Raw genomic sequence first — 19,200 nt, 5'->3', positions numbered from 1 at the left:
TTTTACATCTCATCACTTTAGTAGTTTTATTCAAATTGACAGCTTAGTAAATATGGAAAAATAACCATGTATATAAACCAGCATAAAAATATATCCTTCCCACAAAAATGCATAAGCTCCTTTTACTTGCCTGCTTATTTGTTAGCTTGCTATCTAAAAAATATAGAGTGGAGATTCTCTCCTGGCCCAAATTAAATAAGCTAACCATATGGGGTGCACGGGTAATATTACACATTTACATTGTACAAAATATTACAAATGTAACTACATGAAATGCAACATCTAGAAACCTAAAATTCAGGGCTTAATACTTCAGATCATGTTCAACTCTCCTTTTTGCCATATGACCTATATGTTAGCCTTTTCAAAAATGAGGAGAAAAAAATTAATAACCATTATTCCCAGTGTTAACAGCAATGAAAAAAGTAATAAGGTAGATACTTAAAAGGTCTATAAAATCATAAAAGTTATTTATTACAGTTGAAAATTGGCTTCCAAATTTTATAACTTTTGGATGAATAAAAATGAAACTATTTTCTCAGTAAGCCAGTCTTAATAACGCATTTAACAAGAATAAATACGGTTTTCTTTGTTTTTTTGAGATGGGAGTTTCACTCTTGTTGCCCAGGTTGGAACGCAATGGCACGATCTTGGCTCACTGCAACCTCCCCTTCCAGGGTTCAAGCAATTCTCCTACCTCAGCCTCCCAAGTAGCTGGGATCACAGGCATGTACCACCATGCCCAGCTAATTTTCCATTTTTAGTAGAGACAGGGTTTCACCATGTCGGTCAGGCTGGTCTCGAACTCCCCACCTTAGGTGATCCACCCGCCTTGGCCTCCCAAAGTGCTGGGATTACAGGCATGACCCACCACACCCAGCCATAAAGACAAACATTTCTTTAAAACAAAATTATAATTACAACCAGCTAATCACAACCAGCTCTGCATTTTCCCAGAAAATCACTCAATCCTGTAATTCAACAACACCTCTAGTAACTCTCTGAGCAGAGCAGGCACTTAACAGATTTGATTTTGGTAGTGAGAGTATTCCACATAACAAAAGATTTATCATGTGGTGTCAGGAACCAGGCTTTGCCATTAGAGAGGGGCTTGAATCCCAGCTCTGTCAATGACAATAATAGGACTAGTTAAGAATTAAATCAAATAATGCTTACAGAGCTTCTGGCACATAATGAGCTTCAATACATGGTAGCTGGTGGTATGATTTTAGGCGTCTAACATTTTATAAGTCTAACATTTTATAAGTCCACTGAAAACCAATGCATTTAGTTCCTTTCATTACTACAGAGGGTAAAATTAGAATCAGTTATCTACAGACAGGCCCATAAAATGGCGAATAGATGACATTTGTAGAAGCTTATCAGAGTCGTTTACTGCAAAGTTTTACTTTTTTCTGAAATGATAGCCAAGAAAGAAACAGCAACAGGTGATTTTAGAAGGGCAGGGAAATATTAAAGGGCAGACTACAGATCATAAATCTGTTTCTTCACTTCATTATTTTTAATTCAGAATGTAATTTAGTCATATAAAAAGTCTCCTATGAAAAAGAACCAATTTGAGAAGTTATATAAAAATATGAGGCTGATACCCCAGTAGACAAACAACACACCAAGCTGTCCTCCGCAAAGTCATTCCACTTGTGTCGCTTAATACTTTCTTCCTTAACGGCCTCTTTCAGTTTATCAAATATGTCATCATGCTCTTTCCCTTTGGGTTCTGTCATGAAGCGGGAAAATTCTTCTTGTAGGGTCTCCCAAGCAACCTAGAATTATTTGAAAGAAAAAAGGTGTATTATTACTACGTACTTTAATGTTTAACATGAAAAATAACACATGAGCTCAAACCAGATGTGATAAATAAATCAGCTTCTCAGAAAACGTATGTGAAACTACATTAAAAGGCCAGTGATGTAGAGGTCTCACACGGGTTGCTGGCGACAGATATGGCTTCCTGATATGCTTGGCTAGACATGCATAGTGGTTCACATTTTTAAAATTGCTTGCCAATATTTAAAAATTGAGAGATTTAATTTAAAAGTCTGCGCTGACAGCTTCTCTTGAACTAACTGAGAAGGGTATACCCATATTCCTACATGACACCACCTGCTGTAGCTGAACAGGGCTGTCTCTTCAAGATAAGGTATGTATTCTAAGCCTGCCACCCAAGTTAGTTCACTTATTTATTTCAACCTCTAAGACATGAGTTTGCCTGCTTCTTTCACATTGCAAAAAGTTCAAAAGGTCTTAATGATTCAGTCATCTTCGTATCTTTGTCTTTAAGCAAAGATATGAAGCAATGCGCCAACACTTTCAAACACAGCTGAAGAGTATTCAGCTTTGTATTATAGCTAACTCCTAATGATCTGAAAAGTGAAAGGAAGAGCACAGTGTCAAAAATAATGAAGAACAAAATCAATGAAGAACACAATCTACTTACAACTAGGTGGGCTTTTTAATGCTGACTTTTAGCCCTCTCTCATTTTACACATAAAGAAAAGTAACTGTCCAAAAATACGGAGTGAGTGGTGAGGTGAGTATTAAGATCCATGTTCCCTGACCTTCTCACCAGATCTACATTCTTTCCATCACACCTAATGCTGAGGGACAGAAAGCAGCAGTGGAAAGAAAAATTGATGCTTTTATAACCACTTCCACTGCTTGAACCTTAGGATGTGAAAATATCCTATCACAGGACATGGCCCAGAAAAAATGTTAGTGCCAGTAATGAGAACTAGTGAAGGGGGAGCAGCCGCTCTCTAATTTCTTCAGGGGTAAATGTGTCAAGAACTGCCAGGGCTCAGCAATGTGCAACTTAGGCAGGGAGGCTGCTTGAGTTCTTAGAAACGGGCTTGAAGAAATTGAGAACAGAGGTAAGGGAGTCAAGACTGGAGCAAGATAGGAAAGGGGTGAAATCACATCTGAATAATGAGAAACTGACACTGCCTTTAAGACAGGTATGAAAAACAAAATTACTTTTAACATTGACTTCAATTTTGTGAGCAACCTCACACAGAAGCACAGGACACAGACTCTCAGCTTCAACAATCACTGTTTATGCGGTGATGATGTACATGATGGATCAATTCACATGATGATGATCATAACAACAGCAGGTCCATTTCCTGAGCAGTTATCATGGGTTGGGCATTGTCTAAGTACTTTACATACAATTACTTATTTAATCCTTACAACAACCCTGTGAGGTAGGCAATATTACTGTCACCATTTTATTGATGAAAAAACACATAGGAAAGTTAAGCAACTAGGCAAAGGCCCATATAGCTATTAAGTGATAAAGCCAAGAGACATGGTAGCAGAAACAGATTCTTTAAGGTAGGTTTTTTTTTTTTTTTTTTAAATAATTCCTAGTTTAATCTTCTGTCAGGATCCTAACTAAGAAACTGATAATTTAAGTAGAACTGAGCTCAGATGAAATGTTCAAAATATTTCACATTCAAGCAAATATTCAAGCAAATATTTCGCATTCAAGCAAAATTTGCTTGTTAAATATTGTCTTTGGAAGAAGTACCAAAACCCTCAGGCCAACACCATAACAATTAGTACATTTTTATAATGGTAGTAACTGGTAGCAACATCAAGGTTAGTCCCAACACAGAGATGAGCAGTAAAGAAAAATGAGATATAAGGACCCAAAAGAAAGAAAGAGGCTGTGACGGGAGTAAAGTCTAAAATTCACAGCTCCTACTGCCTTCAGATAATGCTTCTTACCCATTGAATTAAATTATATCCTAACCTCTACTGCTTTATTAGGAAGCTGCTTATCAGTCCACTGCTTAAGCTTGATATCCACTGTTGTATTAAAAGTTCCTGAATTCATGGTCTGTGCAGCTGGAAGGTAGATGTTTTCAATCACATGAGTTGATACTCTTTCCCACAAAGACTGCTGAAGGATTTCCTCCCTGAAATAAAAAAGTATCAAAAACACCAAATCTAAATATAATATTGTTTTTAAAAACAGCTTGACTGAAGTACCATTAACTTACAATAAACTGCACACATTTAAAGTTTTGAGAAGTTTTCACGTGTGTGTATACCTGCAGATCACAGCAGTTAAGATAATGAACGCATCCGTCATCCTCAAAAGTTGTAACCACTGGAACCGCTTTCTGTCACTGCAATTAGTTTGTATTTTCTAGAAATTTATATAAATGCAATCATGTGGCATATACTCTTTTTTTGCCTTTCTTCTTCCACTCAGCATAATTATTTTGAGGTTCATCATGCTGTTGCATGTATTAATATTTCACATTTTTTTTTTGAGACAGGGTCTTGCTTAGTTGCCCAGGCTAGAGCGCAGTGGCACAATCAGGGCTCACTGCAGCCTCAACCTCCTGGGCTCAAGCCATCGTCCCACCTTATCCTCCCGAGTAGCTGGTACTACAGGAGGACGCCATGATGCCTGGCTAATTTTTTAAAATTTTGTAGAGATGGGGGTCTCACTATGTTGCTGATGCTGGTCTTGAACTCCTGGGCTCAAGCAATCCTCTTGCCTTGGCCTCCCAAAGTGTTGAGATTATAAATGTGAGCCACTGCATCTAGCAATATTTCACCTCTTTTTATTTCTGTGTAGTATTATGTTGCATGAATGTGTTTATCTGTTCTTGTGTAGATAGACACTTAGGCTGTTTCCAGCTTTTGGCTATTACAAATAAAGCTGCTATGAGAATTCTAGTACAAGTCTTTCTTATGCACACATGCTTTCATTCCTCTTAGGTAAATACCTAAGAGTGGAATGTTTGGATCATATGGTAATTACATGTTTAATGTTTTTTTCCAAAATGTTTGCGCATTTTACATTTCCATTAGGAGAATGAGAGTGCTAGGTCCTCTCTACCCTTGCCATCACTTGGTATAGTCTGTCATTTACAATTTTAGCCATTTTCGTAAGTTTATAGTGGTCATTGTGGTTTTACGTTGTATTTCTCTAATTACTAATAATTTTGAGCATCTTTTCATGCACACTTATCTGCCTAGTATTAACACATACTTCATGTGTTTATGGGAGAGTCCGAGACTGAAAACTTCTCGGTATAAATATGACAACTTATCAGATCACAGCATAGAGATGTTATAGAATGCTGTTAGATAAAATCTTTCAGTAATTCATTCATGATTAAGGTAACAATGTAAAAGATGCATAATCATGTTGAAAATTCTGCCATGAAAGACATCTTAAAAGAACATGGGTGACCAATAAAAAAATACAACTATTTTAATTTGAACTCTCAAGAAAATATTTATTTGGGTAATGAACTTACACTATAATAGAATACTACAATATACATTAAAAAAAAAAAACAAAACTCTACTTATCAGAGGATCCTTCTTAAGAGTAACCTCAACCCTTTAGGATATAGACACAAATCTCAGGGTAGCAGAAACATCCTGCTGTCCAAAAGCCCAGCTGAACTCCTCTGGTGAGGCGAGTCAACATCTTCTACCCTCCAAGACTATTTACTAAACATTTTGTGTAAAATTAAGTCTACTGAATCAATGAACACAGATCCTGGTTTCCTATTGCTAACTTTCAGGTCACTTTTCAGTTACAACCAGTAAAGAAAACAGAGTCTGAGGACGATATACAACTGGGGCCCAAAAGAACAAAGACAATTTAGTCACTGAGTTAACGACAGAGAGTGGGAGAGTGTAAGGAGCAAGATGAAGAAAAGTAGCCGGTCAGGACCTCCCCTTCAGACAGCACTTTAAACACAATCTCAAGAAGATAACTGAAAGTTGAACTGAAGACCAGGATCCAGCCTCTGACCTCCAGGGCTTTTGTCTCATCCTGCTTCAGAAGAGACATAGTCTGTTATTTTTCCCTGGAGTCTCTGGGCCAGGAATCCATATCCCTGACACCCTTTTTAAAATCCTGACTACCAAATCCTGAGAAGCTAAAGGCAACTTTCTCAAGGGAGGCTGCTGCTTTGACATCCACAGAGGCAGCTGTTATCAATTCTCCTTGCCCAGCCTCTCCTGCCTTTCATCGCCAAGCGGCTTTCCTCCGTCCCAGACTCCCACTGCTCCCCTCCATCACAACAATTTCTGTTGTGCTCCCAATACCCGGTTCCATGACAAACCATTTTACACTCTCATTCTCTTTTCCTATTCTTTTTATCTCCAAACCTTTCCTTAAGGAAAGTGACTGTCCTCCATCCTCAAATTCTGCTGAGAGGAAGCTATTCAGTAGCTGAAAGGCCTTCAGAGTTAGAAAGTAGAAGCTAAGTCCTCCTCACCCCAGTCTCTCTTCTGAATCATCAGTTCTCAATGCTCATATAAAAACCCTTCTACTGTGAAGCTACTCCATCTAGGTACGTCATCTGCTACCTTATTGCTTGCCGCTATCATCTAACAATTTTCCCAGCCTATATTCTATGTTTTTTGTTTTGTTTTGTTTTCAGACAGGGTCTCCCTCTGTCATCTAGGTGGCAGTGCAGTGGCGAATCTCGGCTCACTGCAACTTCCACTTCCTGGGTTCAAGCGATTCTCCTGTTTCAGCCACCCAAGTATATGGGATTACAAGTGTGCACCACCATGCCCGACTAATTTTTGTATTTTTATTAGAGACAGGGTTTTCACCATGTTGCCCAGGTTGGTCTTGAACTCCTGAGCTCAAGTGACCTGCCCATGGGGGCCTCCCAAAGTGCTGGGACTACAGGCATGAGCCACCATGCCTGTACTATATTCTGTGTTATTATACGTGACTTCTGTATTCCAGGTTTTGCCATCAACCAGGGATAACTTCTACTAATATACAAAATATAATTAACAAAATATAATAAAGGTAATAGTTTTATTGCCTTCTTTATCTACAGGAACTTTACCTACATTCCACTTTAATTAAAGAAATACTTTTTTAATTAAATGGATTTTTTTAAATTTTAAAGTAGAGGACTATTATATTCCATATAATAATTTCAACCAATACAGAAAATGTAAGAAGCATCCCATAGTTCCTCTTTCAGAAGATAACCACTATTTATGGCTTTATTATTTAAAAAATTATGTCTATGTAACTGTTTGTGTGGGTGTATTCATACAAATGGTTCATAATTATACATAGTGTTCTATAAATCCTTTTTTTAAAATCTAAAAGCATATTGTATTTAGTTTTCTATGTCAACATCCTATACTTTTCAAAGGTTACTTCTATCCATAGAGCAGCAATCTGCTCTTTATAAACCAAATACTACATAATTCCAAATGGGAAACATAAATTGTTTTCCATTTCTTCACATTTATTAAAAAAAAACCAAGGTGAAAGGTTTTATGTGTTCATCTTTGTCAAATATATCATTATTTGCATATATTCCCAGCAATGTGATTACTGAACATACTCTTTATTTAATACTCTTCATTATCTACACAATCACTAAATTCTGTAAATTCTATCTTTTACGTAACCTCTCAAGTATCTTACAAGTGTCTCTTCTCTACCTGTATTACCACTCACTATCCAAGTTTAAGCCACGATCACCTCTTGCCTAAATTATTGCAACAGCCAACTGCCTCCTTGCTTACAGTCTTCTCCACCCGTATTCCATTTTGCCTACTACAAAGACCTTTCTAAAATGCAAACCTGACCTAATCCTCTTCAGTGACCACCCTCCCCCAACTGCTTACGGAATACATACTAAGCTTCTGAATATGGCTAATAAACTTAATATTTTGCTTACATCGACTGTTTTATCTCCTGCCTCTTACCCCCACTTATGTTAAAGCCACAGTACACAGCTACTTGTGTCGCCTTTCTTGTTCTCATCTCCTGGCCCTTACCATATTCCTGCCTCTGCCTTAACACTTATTCATGTTTTAAATCTCAAATTATGATATTACAAATCTTTGATTTCTGAAGTCCGAGAATTTCTAAAAAGGTACCATACTAGCATTTTTTGAAAAAATGTATTTCTGTGAAGCTAGCCAGCTATCCTTCTAGAAAAGATATAGCTACATTGACGGTCACGTGATGTTAATGATGTATCAATATCTCCTGAATGTCAGTGATTCATTCTTGAAAACCAGGCACAGCGTAAAAATGCTGAGAGCCTATTTCCAACTACAATGTATTATATGTCAAATCTATACCCCTAATAACCTTCCTAAAACTTAACCAAAGGACAGTGGAATGTCTACAAGTAAATAACAAACTGTCATGTTAGGACATAAAATGCTTTTAACACTGTTTCCAGATAACCAAATATAGATCAAACAGTCTTATGACTTAAATAATTGTAAGCATTTTAGGCATTGTTCTAAAATATCACATAGGCATTATTCAGCAAAAACATACCAACAGAAACTTCAAGACAACATCAACTATGTCACAATAATGAAATATTTGGAAAATATTTGGGGTGTAATGCACTTGAATTCAATGTGGTATGAACAGCTAAGGCTTGGACCTGCTATTCTGATTTATATTTGTGTTAGCATAACATTTTTTCAGCCTCTACAGTCTGAAGAAACAGAGAATCATATATGATCCATCAGCTTATGCAAATAAATCTCTAGCAGCCAGATGTCCTAGTTCTCACCCTTGCCTTTTCAATGGGCAATCTGGTGGTTCATTGTCCCTTGGCAATTCTCTTCAGTTACCTTTGTATTAAATAAATTACATTTATTTTCAAGGCTCACTTTAGTGAAGAAATACTTTGAGTTCAGGGTTGCTCCGTCCAAACAAAACTAACCTTTCCATTTGATGATACCAAAAATTAATTTATAGAATGACCACATTTTCTCCCCATAAACAGCATTATTAGTTGTTACAGTTTACATATCACTTTTATATACATTAAATACCCTCATACAATCTAGCAAGGCAACTAGTATTATATTCAATCTGTAAACCTATGTATCTCTTTGTAACTTCAAAGCTGACTGACAGGAAGCCATGGAACTGGGCTAAGATACAAATAAACATAAGTTGTGTCATAATAATATTTGATTAATCAACAAGAACAGATAAAATCAGATCTCTTTTTTTGGATAAGGAATGGAGATTAAAAACAGGTAAATGTGGACTACTTGAAGACAGAAGAGGTTTCACCACTGAGGAAGAAAGGGCACTGAGATGAGGAAACTAGTGATGCTGAATTCAAATGTACAGACTAGATACCACTATCAAGGCTCACTTTTGATAACCTTTAACTGAGTGAATAGACTAGGTACAGAAAATATTTACAATGAATGGCAGTGAGGACAGTTGTGCTCCGAGAATAAATTCTTAAAAATACCAGTCTTCATCAGAATGATAATTTCTGCCCGAGGAATTTGTTAATTAACATGTGACTACAAAAATTTCAATGCTATTTATACCTACCTTGTTTTACCATATCTCATTCCACTGAATTTAGGAATGGCCAAACTTACATAAAACATAAACTGAAGGTAACAGTTTGCCTTAGAAAAGATTAACATAAAAAATTTTTCAAAAGGGTGCATTTACTTGCTATTTTTAAAAATTTCAAATATTAATAGCATTAAGTTCAAAATGTGATTTGTATATAACATATTAACCACATGGTACAGAAAGCACTAACTGTTCTTATTCAGAATGGAGAAGTTGAAAATATATACTGATCTCCCTTTATAAACCAATTTTGACAGGTTGATATTTACCTAAAGTACAAATTGACAAAATTTTGCCTAAATGATTTTACAGAAATTATGATTATGTATTTATTAGGTATAAGATAAAGAAAAGGCAAAGAGCATCAAGATTTAAAAAGAACATGAAGAAAATCATCTTCCAAAAATTCAACTGGTTAGACTACAATAGTAGTTAGATATTGCCAAAAAAATTACTATTATGTTTTGGCCTATGAGCCAAGGCAACAATAAATCACTGCTTTATCAATCTAAGTTTTAGTATTTCATTATAACACATATAGTAAAGTCCTCCAGAAAAGAGATTAATATCAAATACTTACCAATGTTTTGGTGTAACCTGGCTCAGACTGATAACTTCATCAAGGATTTCATTTTTAGCTTTTTCAAATAGTTCATTCTAGGCAATATAAATACAAGTAAGTAAGATTTCCATAAGACAGTAAATTTACCCTGTCATGATTTTCAGAGATAACCAAAAGGAGGTTTTTGACAGGCTACTAGGCTGAATTTGGGTTTAAATACACATGACTAGCAAAAATGCACTTCTAGTGTCTTTTTTTTAGGAATGCCATTATCCAGATAAGGACAAAGAAACTGACATAAATATCTACCTTCTCAATGTTGAATGCAGTTTTTCACATAACACTTGTTCACGTTATATGAAAGCATCAATACATATTAATTTAGTAACATCAGTAACTATACATTAATGCTGTGTTTTATTAACTAATGGGCATTTAAAATCAAGGAAAAACAGTGTTTAATTCCCACTAAATTACATAAATACACGAATTCTACAAAACCTTTAAAGCATATTAATTACCTTCTCAGAAAACATTTTCAACACTTGTTTTGACATCTTATAATCCCTGTTTTTAATATTATATAATAAATAATTTAAATTATTGTAAGAGAGAACTGCTCCTAGAGATGTATTCTTACAAATTAGTAGTTATAGTCAAAACCAAAGTAATTTAGCTTATCAGATTTATCTCTCAACATAAATTTAGTCAGCACACAACATTAAATTAAGATATATACAAAATACATGACTATCCAAATATTACCCGGTCAAGTTCCCGCAGGCGAGGATAGTTATTCTTCCACTCAGTTTCAAGGTTAAAACGTGTTGCTGAGGAAGAAGGAAAAGTTCAAGTTTGATGATTCTCCTTCTTCCCAGATGCAGTTGTTAAAGCGGTTAAAATACATGTCCTCTGTATTAAGTGAATTTCTGAGAGTGCGCCTATCACCCCTTAGTACTCTGGGATCTCAACGTCTCAGAATTTCATTTTTGCAACAGCTTTCAAAACTATTCTCCCTGATTCTAGTTTCTCCATGTTAAATCCGTTAGCACACAGCTGAAGTAGTTTAGTACCATAGAGCTGCTGAGAGAATGGACTTTGCAGTAGTTGTACCACCAACAGGCAAATCCCGGGTCTTTTACCTATGTGTGTGACACTGGCTAAGTTATCTGGGTAAGTTACTCTGTCTTCTGTTTTCTCTTCTGTAAAATGGAAATAAAAGTAATACAAGGTTGCAGAGGGACAACTGGGATAAATAGGTAGGATCAGGTAGGATTTACATATGGGAAAAGGGAAAGCAAATATATTCCCTTCAGATAAAAGACATTGAGCAGGAAAGTGATTCAGGAAATGGTACCATGACACTGATTCAGGAAATGGTACCATGTAAATGAAGTGCAGAGTGCTCTGCTTCCCAACACATCTGCTCTCTTTGCCCTCAACAGGGTGAATCTGAATTCTCTATAATTTATTGTGTACTTCCAAGCACTAGCAAACGTTCTCATCTGTTTGAACTCTGCAAATGTGTTCCTAGAGATGTTTCCTCTGAAAGGAAAAATCTTGTTCTTGTATAACAACTGAAGGTTTGTATTCTTCTGTTTTCCAGATATTGTCTAATCGTAAATGAACTACCAAGCAACTGTTGAAGGAAAGAAGTACAGAATGGTATGGATGCCAAAGATTGCCAGCTAATAAAATGTTTTGTTTGTTTCTTTAAAAAATCCAACTTACCTTTGAAACTATCTGCCTGTTGTTCAACGGACTCTCGTACCATTTTCCAAAAGCAGTCTGATACTGCAAGGCTTAAATTTCTTGTAGTCACTTGGTGTGCCTTTAGCATGCTTGTCCTATTAAAAAAAAAATAACAAGAGCTAAAGTATATTAAAATGACAAAAAGGACAACAATATTACCACCAAGTGTGCGAATGTGCTTGCTAACAGCCACTCTTACCTTTTATACCAGTGCTGTTCCATAAAAATTTATGTGATGAGGGAAACATTCCAATATGGTAGCTACTGGCACACTGGGTTATTGTGCCCTTGAAATGTGTGGCTAGTGTAACTGAGGAACTGCATTTTTAATTTTATTGAATTTTTACTAATTTAAATTTAACGATATCTTTTATTATTATTATGTTTTTGAGCTGGAGTCTTGCACTGTCACCCAGGCTGGAGTGCAGTGGCGTGATCCTGGGTCACTAAAACCTCCACCCCCCACCCCCTCGGGGTTCAAGCGATTCTCCCGCCTCAGCCTCCTGAGTAGCTGGGGTTACAGGTGCGCACCACCACGCCCAGCTAATTTTTTTTGTATTTTTAGTAGAGATGGGGTTTCATCATATTGGACAGGCTGGTCTCAAACTCCTGACCTCAAGTGATCCGCCCCCCTTCACTTCCCAAAGTACTGGGATTACAGGCGTGAGCCACCATGCCTTTAAAAAGAACATGAAGAAAGCCATCTTCCAGAAATTAATTTAATTCCAACTAATTTACATTTTAATAACTACACAAAACTAGTGATACCATATTAGACAGCACAGTTCTATATGTTGTCAGTGTACTCCCCAAAGCACGTAAGATTATGGTTTGCAAGAACTATCTTGACTTACCATACTAACCTAGGAACAAACATACTTTTCTATTTCCAGAAACTCAACATTTAAAGTCTTAGTATACAGTAATACAACTGGTCTTTAGCTCTTTTTGCTTATCTTATCTCCTGTCAATATCTATCTAGCGATACTTCTTTGACAACCCCACTCCAACCCTTCCTCATATTGTAAGAGAAATATGTGCACATATTTAAAAGTGAACGCGTCAATTTTCTAAAACCACTTTATAAGTAAAATAAAGTAAGAGGCAGAGATCTTTGTTGTCTTTCGGTGTCCACATCCAAGGAAGCATGCCACTATGTATTGTACCATGTGATAAACTGCTCTCAATTCTGTCAAAAAGTAGCTAAGGACTTGTTTATTAGATACAGTTCACTATTTGGGAAAAATTCTAGAAATCTGATGTAAAACTAACAGTTATAAAACCTGATCTTTTAAGTGAAAACAGTTTAAGCTACTCTCTTACTGTAAAATGTTTAAATGTTTTAACAAGATACCTACTTTAGGAGCTTTGAATTCTGAAAAAACTCTTCTTCATATTCTCTTATAGCTTCAATGCTTTCAGAGCTGTTCCCTGGGGAAGAATGATGGTCAAATTTTCACCAAGAAAATTACTCTATATTATTTGAAAATGACAGAAACTAAAAATAAGTTATTATAACCCATCTTTGCATACCTTTTCCTGTTACAACAGCAAAATAACCTAAAGCTTTCATTGGGAAGAGCTTTCCTTCAATTATCTGCTGAATCTATTTTTAAAAGTGGGAAAAATTAATGTGAGATATAATTTGCATAAGTTTTAAAAGCATTATATACAATTTAGAAAGCAAGATAATGCTATACATGTATATAGTTAAAATAGATAAATCTGCACAAAAGCATTTAAAATGTTTTTCCATTGCTATTTGAAAAAACTACATTTAATTTTACTATATTGAAAATGTATTATCAAAACACATGTAATGATGTGTAGTTCTTTAAAGTCAGACAGACCTTAGTTTGAATTTCTGCTCTGCTGCCTAGTAGTTATGCGACCTTAAGTAAACAACTTAATTTTTTCCAAAAGGTTGGTGAGATTATGGGACAACATGATACTTAGCACAGTGCTAGGCAGGAAGTACTCAATAAATGGTAGCTATTATTATTTTTCCATACTTTCTTCAAATATCTAAATTCTGACCAAGCTGGATTGTCTTCTTTTATTCCTTCCTCCCCTCCCACCTTCTTCTTTAATATTTGGATCCACTGGTTCTCAACTTTTTTAGGATCAAAAATCCATTTCTAAATGTGATTAAAAAAAAACACACAAAAAAACATAGACTATGTACCCAGAAAAATGCATATTTGCACAGAGATCTTTCACATATGTTAGAGTTTCTACTCCCTGAAGCCCATTCAGATTAATAATGGGATGAGAATCAGTTACACCTAAGCTAATGCTGAATCTTTTATACAAAAAGGACTGAAATAAGCTTCAGTTGCATCTCGGAAGAAATACAAACTCACTATCCCACAGTTGAAAGAAATGAAAGGAATGAAAAAGATGGGGAGGAGGCCACAGAAATTTGTTTCTACCTCACTTCTCCCCTTCTCCATATCAGAACCATTAATGCCATGGCAGGCCTTACCCTTAAAAATAAGGCAGAGCAGAGGTTATGGGGGCTACCTGGAAAAGGGTTAACACAGCAGGCCTGAGACTACTATCCTTAAAAAGGCCTGCCTGCCTGCCTTTGGCTGGTATCTGAAAACTTAAATGGTAAACAGTTCCCTACACTGATATAAACCTTTCCCTACATAACAGTGGCTCACTACTCAAGTAATGTGGTTTAATTATAACATACGCTTTCCTTTTGGGAGTATGAAATAATTTTGGTACATGAGGGTGCCGAAATGACTAACCTCCAATGAAAACCTTAGGAGCTGAGTCTCTAACAAGCAGCTTGTTGTTGGAGGAATTAAATGTGCCCTATGTGAGTCTACTGGGAGTGAACTAGTGGGAATGTGAGCCTGGTTTCCTTCAGACTTCATACCATGTGCCATTTCCTTTTGTGACTTTGCTTTATCCTTTCATTGTAATAAATCTTAGTTGTAAGGTGTTTTTTTGTTGTTTGTTTACTTTTTTTTTTTTTTTTTAAATAACCAATCCCTATCACAGCTGGAGCTTTTACAAAGAATCTATGCTCGTAACAAAGAATTTGATCTCACCCTGCTTGGACTGGCTACATTTTTCTCTGCCAGGTCTACTTTGGTCAAAACGAATATGGTTCTCCTTCCATGAGGGTCCATTTGACTGACCAAGTCTGTAACAATACTGCGCTCAGCATCCACAGATCCGTCTGAAAAAAATTAAAAAATGACACTGTGGAATTTTAAGATGTAAAGTAGATTTTTAAAACTTGGCACAAATTATACCCCTGTGCCTACATTATAGCAAGAAAGATTTTAATACATTTACGTTATTTACTAAAAAGAAATCCTAGACAATAAAAATTTCAATGATGCTTATGTAAAACTTATCAAAATAATTTCAATTTTCATTTTATTTGCTAATAAAATGAATAAGAAGAGAAGGCAAAAAATGCATTTATCTTTTATGTTTACATAACGCAAACTATTTAATGCAAAGCTTGGTTTGCTAAAGAAGAAAATATATCAGTACATTAAAATCTTTTGATATGATTTACCTTGAATACATAGTATGATGGCATTAGGATTCTGCATGTAAGCTTTGCTGATACTGAAAATAGTTTCCTTTGTGTCAGGAGCCATGCCTGATGTCACAGTCTTAAAGAAAAAGGTTTTAAATGTCATTATAAATGCTTCACACAACAGGAATAAAACAAAATACATGTTTTGTATATACTTACATTAATCACACCTGGTAAGTCAACAAGCACCATCCTCTGTAGTCCAGGGCCTTTTACATTTAAGGATATGGTCTATTCGGGAAAAATAAAAATAAAATACTGCTAAATTTTGGGGGGAATTTGTTAAGAATTTTTTTGGTGAAATATATTCTGAAAATTCTGTATCTCATCCATTCAGATAACATGTTCACAAAAATGGCATTCTTTCTCTGATCCTAAAAGTAATTATTCTGGAAAATTACCCATAAAATGATACATTATTTGGATTTTTTTTTTTAAAAAGCTCTACATATCTTGGAATAGCAGCAATCTAAACATCGATACCAAGTTATGATTTATCTGAAATCATAAACATTTAATTTCCATAAAATGTCACTGAAATGAATTGCAACCCTTACCTCAGGGCTAACGGTATAGCCTTCTTTCACATTTTTTCTCATTCGAAGTTCTATTTCATGTCTTAATGCTGCAAGCTAATGGAAAACACAAAATTCTAAGAAAATCTTAATTCACAAATGTTCTGTAATTGTCTTTTATAAGCTCATCCAGGTTATAAAATTACACATACCAACCTTAGATGAATTTTACTTACATCTTCTTCTTTGGTAAGATCAAACTCCCGAGAACTATCTTTAAATAAGGCCACATGGTGAGGACCTTCACTCAGAGTCACCTGATAGTAACAGAAAACTGAGATGTAACGATACACTTACAATCACTATTAATTCCCACAGCCCTTACGTGGTCTAGACAGGGCTACCGCATTGCACAAATCCAAGAGTCTCTTGACACTACTGCCGGCGCAACCCCTAAAGTTGTCAACATGGTAGTTCTGAGAAGACAACAATTTTGTATTTGTACTGTTTGTACATATGTCACACATGTTGCGATTTCCCAACAAGAATGCTGGTTCCTTTTATCTCTTATGACCTAAAATGCTGCTGCCTCTTTCTTTCCCCAGTCAAGGTTATACACAGCACTAAGCCCAAAATCATCTCTCTAAAACACTAAAAGGAAACCTTGCATTTAACTTCAAAGATGAATTTAGGTAAAGGACAATTCATTCATTCAACATCTATAGAGACTGAACTATGTGTCAGGTGTTGTAGGCGGGGAAACACAGAGCTGACTTTCCCGGTTTTAGACCTCACTACATGCTGGGAGAAATATACACAGACATAACAGAAGACAGTGGCAAAACCTAGAGTGCCACAGAAGATAATGGAACTGACTATAAGGGAGCTATGATAGGCTTCACTCAAGGAGTGATATTTGGGAAAGAAATTTTGTTTTGTTTGTTTTTTTGTTTGCTTTGAGACGGAGTTTCATTCTGTCACCCAGGCACGTAGTCACGTGATCTCGGCTCACTGCAATCTCAGCCTCCTGGTTTCAAGTGATTCTCCTCCCTCAGACTCCCAAGTAGCTGAGATTACAGACGCCCACCACCACGCCTGGCTAATTTTTGTACTTTTAGTAGAGACAGGGTATCATCACGTTGGCCAGGCTGGTCTTGAACTCCTGACCTCAGGTGATCCGCCCTCCTCGGCCTCCTAAAGTGCTGGGATTACAGGCATGAGCCAACGCGCCTGGCCAAGAAATGTTATAGCAATGTATATTAACAGTCAGTGGTTTCACAAGAACTTCTAAACGTCTAACTGCCACTTTTCTACACAACTCCTTCTACTGAGATTAGCTAAACAGGCTAGATTAAAAAACAATAAACAGCTGTTTGAAAGCAACCATAGTGGCCAGCCTAAGTGTCCAGAATCCCAAAGGATTTTGGAAGGCTTTTCCTGTAGCTATTTTCCATCAGAGGATTTGCTGATTTGTAGCACAGGGCAAAGGCCCAAGAGAAAAACTTAAAATGTGTAGCAGTGTCACTGGGTTGAGTAGACAAGACTGGAGTTCAGAGTTATCAAGCAGTCACGTCTTAAGGTACCACAATCCCAAAGAAAAACGGACTGCAGAAATAAACCTCCACAACAAAACCCTACATCCTGTGCACAATTTCCTTTCCAGGTATTTACATATTAAGAAACCAAGCAGAAAGAAGCTGCTAAGGAGGTTAAAATGCTAAGTTGGGATTCTGGCACTTTCACTGCTCTGGGGAAGCAAAACACTGGAATTCAGGGTTGGTCAAGGAGAAGCTCTAGTAAACACTAAGGGACCAATGACAAACCGGAAAGAGACCAGCCTCATCTGTTTCAAGGAAACCTGTTCACACTCTGCCAAAACAAAATTAATTCCTTCTTGAAATATCATCCACAGCCTCTATAATTAGGGTGCTAGTAACAATGTAAAAGGTGGGTTTCTTTCCCATGTTTTTACAACTGATTATTGAACATGATATGAGATGTAGTCTAAGGTCCATTTTGTTTCTTTCTCTAGGTTAGATGTACCCCAAATTCCCATCGATAGTAAAATGGGTATGTAAAGTCTGGCACGTTCACGCAGTACCACACACAGAACAACTAGTAACACATAACACGGTTCAATTCATAGCTAGACCCACAAAAGTGCAATTTGGATGAATCACACTAGGCTGCCCATGTCCTGTTGCATTTGTAAACAGATTTCACTTCTTGAAGATTTCAGCATCAACCTCACTGTCTTTCTTCCACTATTCTTGCCATAATTCTTGGTAATTTCAATTTTCCAATTACTCTACACCTACCCCCACCAGCTGAACATGAAAAAAAAACCACAATCATACAGATTCATTTAAAATGTATGTCCACAGAACTTAAAGGGACTTCAGTCCAACTCAGCAATCCTAATATCACTTGACTTCCTCCACTGATTCACTCCTAGAGTCACCAGAATCTCTTAAAAGACTTCACTTTTTCTTTCTGCCTCAGTCATCAATCTCTTCTCCTTTCTAATTAAGAGCTGATCATTCGGCTTAGTATTTCACTGAGTAAGCAGAAGAAATCAGAAGGAAACTTCCACACGTTCCCTTTCTTGCCTCCACTGGTGAACTCAATGACTGGTTTCTGTCTTCACCTTCCTTGATGGATCAGCAGCATGTGACCTCACTTATCACTCCCTCCTCCTCCATATTTCTTTACCCCACTTTGCGTGCACTGCACTGCTCTGCTTTCCCTCTTATTACACCGGTTGTGCCTTCATACATTCCTTTGTTATGTTCTCTTCCCTCAGAGTGCCCAGAATACACTGCTTGCTTCTGTGTCTTCTCTATCTCTACTCACTCCCTTGATCTATCACTACTCACTCCAGTAAGATCATGACTTTAAATACTACTTTTAGATAGTTGATCATGACTCCTAAATGTATGTCTCTGGCCCAGAACTCTGTCTAAACTGTTATACCCAACTGCTTGTTATCACCACTCAGCAAGTCCAAAACTGAACCCCTGATCTTCTTCCCCCAAACTTGATCCACTGACAGACTTCCACGCAAACTACATCCTTTAATCTGTTCAGGCTACAAACCCTGGAGCCATCACTGATGACTGACACATTCTCTCTCTCTCCCCATCGCTTTTCTTCTCTCCCTTCTCCATATCAAACCTGTCAAGAAATCCTGTTAATTCTACTTTCAAAATACATTTATAATCTATCCATTTCTTATCACTTTCACTGCTACTTCCCTAGCTGAAGTATCACCTGGATACTCCAGTAGCCTGGACTCCCTGGTTCTACATCTTGCCTGTAACTATTTTCAAAAGAGCAGCCTTTTAAAAGGCACTGTTGGTACTTTGCTCGAAATCCTGCACTGGCTCCTCATTTAAAATAAAACGGAAGTCTGTACAAT

General features: G+C 36.6%; 1 protein-coding gene across 4 annotated transcripts in view; it reads right to left on the bottom strand.

Annotated features, from left to right (window-relative positions):
- The window catches only part of OPA1 (OPA1 mitochondrial dynamin like GTPase), a 101,393-nt gene that overhangs the window by 40,677 nt on the left and 41,516 nt on the right, over window positions 1-19,200 (bottom strand). For all 4 annotated transcript variants that reach the window (XM_023214756.1, XM_023214760.1, XM_023214759.2 and 1 more), the window contains 12 exons: window positions 16,019-16,099; window positions 15,825-15,899; window positions 15,427-15,498; window positions 15,244-15,343; window positions 14,765-14,895; window positions 13,236-13,308; window positions 13,061-13,133; window positions 11,682-11,797; window positions 10,716-10,780; window positions 9,969-10,045; window positions 3,776-3,941; window positions 1,632-1,784 (listed from right to left, as the gene is read on the bottom strand). In XM_023214756.1, the coding sequence (XP_023070524.1) occupies window positions 1,632-1,784; window positions 3,776-3,941; window positions 9,969-10,045; window positions 10,716-10,780; window positions 11,682-11,797; window positions 13,061-13,133; window positions 13,236-13,308; window positions 14,765-14,895; window positions 15,244-15,343; window positions 15,427-15,498; window positions 15,825-15,899; window positions 16,019-16,099 (1,182 nt within the window). The remainder of the gene's footprint in view (window positions 1-1,631; window positions 1,785-3,775; window positions 3,942-9,968; window positions 10,046-10,715; window positions 10,781-11,681; window positions 11,798-13,060; window positions 13,134-13,235; window positions 13,309-14,764; window positions 14,896-15,243; window positions 15,344-15,426; window positions 15,499-15,824; window positions 15,900-16,018; window positions 16,100-19,200) is intronic.

Source organism: Piliocolobus tephrosceles, chromosome 2 (assembly GCF_002776525.5).
Source record: "Piliocolobus tephrosceles isolate RC106 chromosome 2, ASM277652v3, whole genome shotgun sequence".
NCBI classification, from domain to species: Eukaryota; Metazoa; Chordata; class Mammalia; order Primates; family Cercopithecidae; genus Piliocolobus; species Piliocolobus tephrosceles.
This window is presented reverse-complemented; position numbering and strand designations above follow the sequence as displayed.